Raw genomic sequence first — 2,797 nt, forward strand, 5'->3', positions numbered from 1 at the left:
TTTTGGTAGAGTTCGTTACTAGATAAAAGACAGCTACTGAAGACCAAGAATACCACCCAAGAACAACATGTGGAGACATTTTTGGTAATCACATACGGGAGGGACTGCTGCTACAATGCAGTGGGTCGAGACTAGGGATGCTGCTTAACATCCTAAAGGCAGACCCCATTATCCAATCCCAAATGTCCATACTGCAGAGGTTGAGAAACCCTAATCTAGAACATACTGCCATGCCTTGGAGAAACAGTGTTTCATAATCTCAGTTCTATCTGATTATAACATTCTTACCTTTGCATCTCTTCTGGTGTAAGATTCTTTCTCATCTCTCTAGATAGATGGTAAAGACGATGGAGTGTAGATGCATGAAAAAGAGCATTTCCAGATTTCCAAAACACAGTTGAAACTTTGTTATAGTAATTGGCCATCAACTGAGGTTTAGGCGGTTTTTTAGACAAGGAGAATAGCCCATGAATATCTTCCACAGCTTTGAATGCTTCCTAAAATTAGTAGTGTAAATTAGTCATTGCATTCTAAACACAAGAAAAAATCTAATTCAAATCTCTTTATGAAACCTAAAGCACAACAACACTTAAGAATAAAATTGGCAAATAAAACGCCCTCATGTGTGGTTCTTTTTATTCATCTATAACTTAATATCTGATATATTTCTGAAAACTGCTATAATTAAAAAAATACTAAATCCTTAAACTTCTTTGACAGCAGACTTTTTTACAATGTGCATATTGTCATACCAATTGAAAGAATATCAAAAAATTTAGGAAGGACATAAAATACAATATAAATGTTATTTCCAAGTTATAATGGATGAATATTTGCTTCTTTTTATTTATCCATTTTTTTCCTACAATGATCATGTCTGTTTTCTATAGAACTTTTTTTTTCCTCTTTAGTTCATCAGGTAGTTATTTTAAGGTTACTCCTACAGAAAAGGAAGATATAAGGATAATGTGGAAAATCAAACCACATTTTTACCTGGCTGAAAAACTACCAATGTTTAGTTTCTTCCTCTGTAATTTCAATCAGATTTTTTTCGGGTGTCAAATATATAAAAGCTTCAAGTTATGACTACAAAAGCACATGGGGAGGGGGTTGGGGAGCTGGGTGAAGACGACAAAGGGATTAAGAAATACCAATTGGTAGTTTCAAAATAGTCACGGGGATGTAAAGTACATCAGAGAGAATATAGCCTATAGTACCACAACAACTATGTATAGTGCCAGGTGGGTACTAGACTAATCAGGGAGGATCACTGCATAAATTACATAAATGTCTAACTACTAGGCTATATGCCTGAAACTAATATAAAATAATATTGAATGTCAACTGTAACTGAAAAAAGTATTTTATATATATATCATGTGCAAATGTCTTTGCAGAATTCTTAGAGTAAAAAGGCAAGTAGAGGACCATATTCCCAAAAACACTGAGATCTCCAACGTAGGATTATCCATGTATGCTTACTAAGCTGAAGCAACACCACCAAGAAAACTAGGAGACAACCTATTGCAGTGCTTCTCCAATGATCTGCAGTAAAGCATAAGTTTGTTTAATTTCCAACCTGTCATCAATAATCTTATAAAATACAATAAAATTACTACAAAAATAAAATGGAAAGACAAACTCAGTTTTTGGGGTTTTTTTTTTAAAGAGTAAACAGACACAAAATTACCACAAAATTGCTATAAAAGAAAACTTTGTAAATGCATATTCTCCTCTATACTTATTTCATTATGAACCAGTAAAGAGTTCACAGACTGGCACCATGCACTGATCCACACTGGGAGCAGCATCGAGGATGAGTTGTTTTATATGAAAAGAAACTGGGTCCAAAAGAGATTATATGACTTGGCCCAGGTTTCACACCAGTCAACTAGAACCAAAACATCCTGAGATTCCCTGTCCAGAACTCTCCTTAGTCCATCAGACAATCTTAAATCCCTCGCCTATCTATTGAAATTAACCAACAGTTATCAAGATGAAGATACTCATTAAGGAAAAAAATTTGAATGATTATGACTTCAAAGAAAAGCCAGTAGTCCGTACCTGCCACAATTCCATGCTGATTGCACTGTCCAACTGAACAAGCCTGGTTTCCAAATGCATGGACTGGCTCTCTGGATTATTAAGATTGATTGCTGTACTTTGGTTATGGTGGCGCTGAATCTGAGACAAGTGCATTCTCAAATTGTCACACAGCTTACGGAATTCAGCCTTACGGGTATATTGGAGGCAGAATTTGAAAGCTATAAGCATAAATGAAAAACATGTTAGGTACTTTCCACCATCAACTTAAGTACTAGTTTAAGTTTTATGTCACATATTAAGATCAGTTATTTTAACAAGATTTACCAAACTCATCATCAGTCTTTAGAAGTGATCAGAGTCCTAACTCACTTCATGTGCCCTGACCACCTCCTGGACAGTCTTCAGTTCTGTCCTAGGACTAAAATATGGTTCTGAGAGAGTTTACAAAAGGAAAATTATTCAAATTTAGGTCTGGGGGACTCACCTTTCAAACACTTATCACTTCAAATCCTAGCAAAAAAAAAAATATTCTAGTCTGAAATACAGATAGATGACCCTTGAACACAGGTTTGAATTGCACAGGTCCACTTAAATGCATATTTTTTCCAATAAATACTGTAAATTTCTCTTCCTTGTAATTTTCCTAATAACATTTTTCTCTAGTTTACTGTAAGAATACAGTATATACGCATATACAAAATGTATTCATTGAGCTGGCCGAGTGGCGCGATGGTTAAGAACTGGCTTGGGA

At 35.1% G+C, this 2,797-nt stretch overlaps 1 protein-coding gene across 1 annotated transcript in view; it reads right to left on the minus strand.

The window, feature by feature from the left end:
- Positions 1–2,797, minus strand: part of EIF3A (eukaryotic translation initiation factor 3 subunit A) — a 40,950-nt gene that overhangs the window by 29,418 nt on the left and 8,735 nt on the right. The window contains exons 5-6 of the mRNA XM_019642912.1: positions 2,065–2,264; positions 289–497 (exon numbers count right to left, since the gene is read on the minus strand). Coding sequence (XP_019498457.1) covers positions 289–497; positions 2,065–2,264 — 409 coding nt within the window. The remainder of the gene's footprint in view (positions 1–288; positions 498–2,064; positions 2,265–2,797) is intronic.

Source organism: Hipposideros armiger, unplaced genomic scaffold (assembly GCF_001890085.2).
Source record: "Hipposideros armiger isolate ML-2016 unplaced genomic scaffold, ASM189008v1 scaffold_74, whole genome shotgun sequence".
Taxonomy (NCBI): domain Eukaryota; kingdom Metazoa; phylum Chordata; class Mammalia; order Chiroptera; family Hipposideridae; genus Hipposideros; species Hipposideros armiger.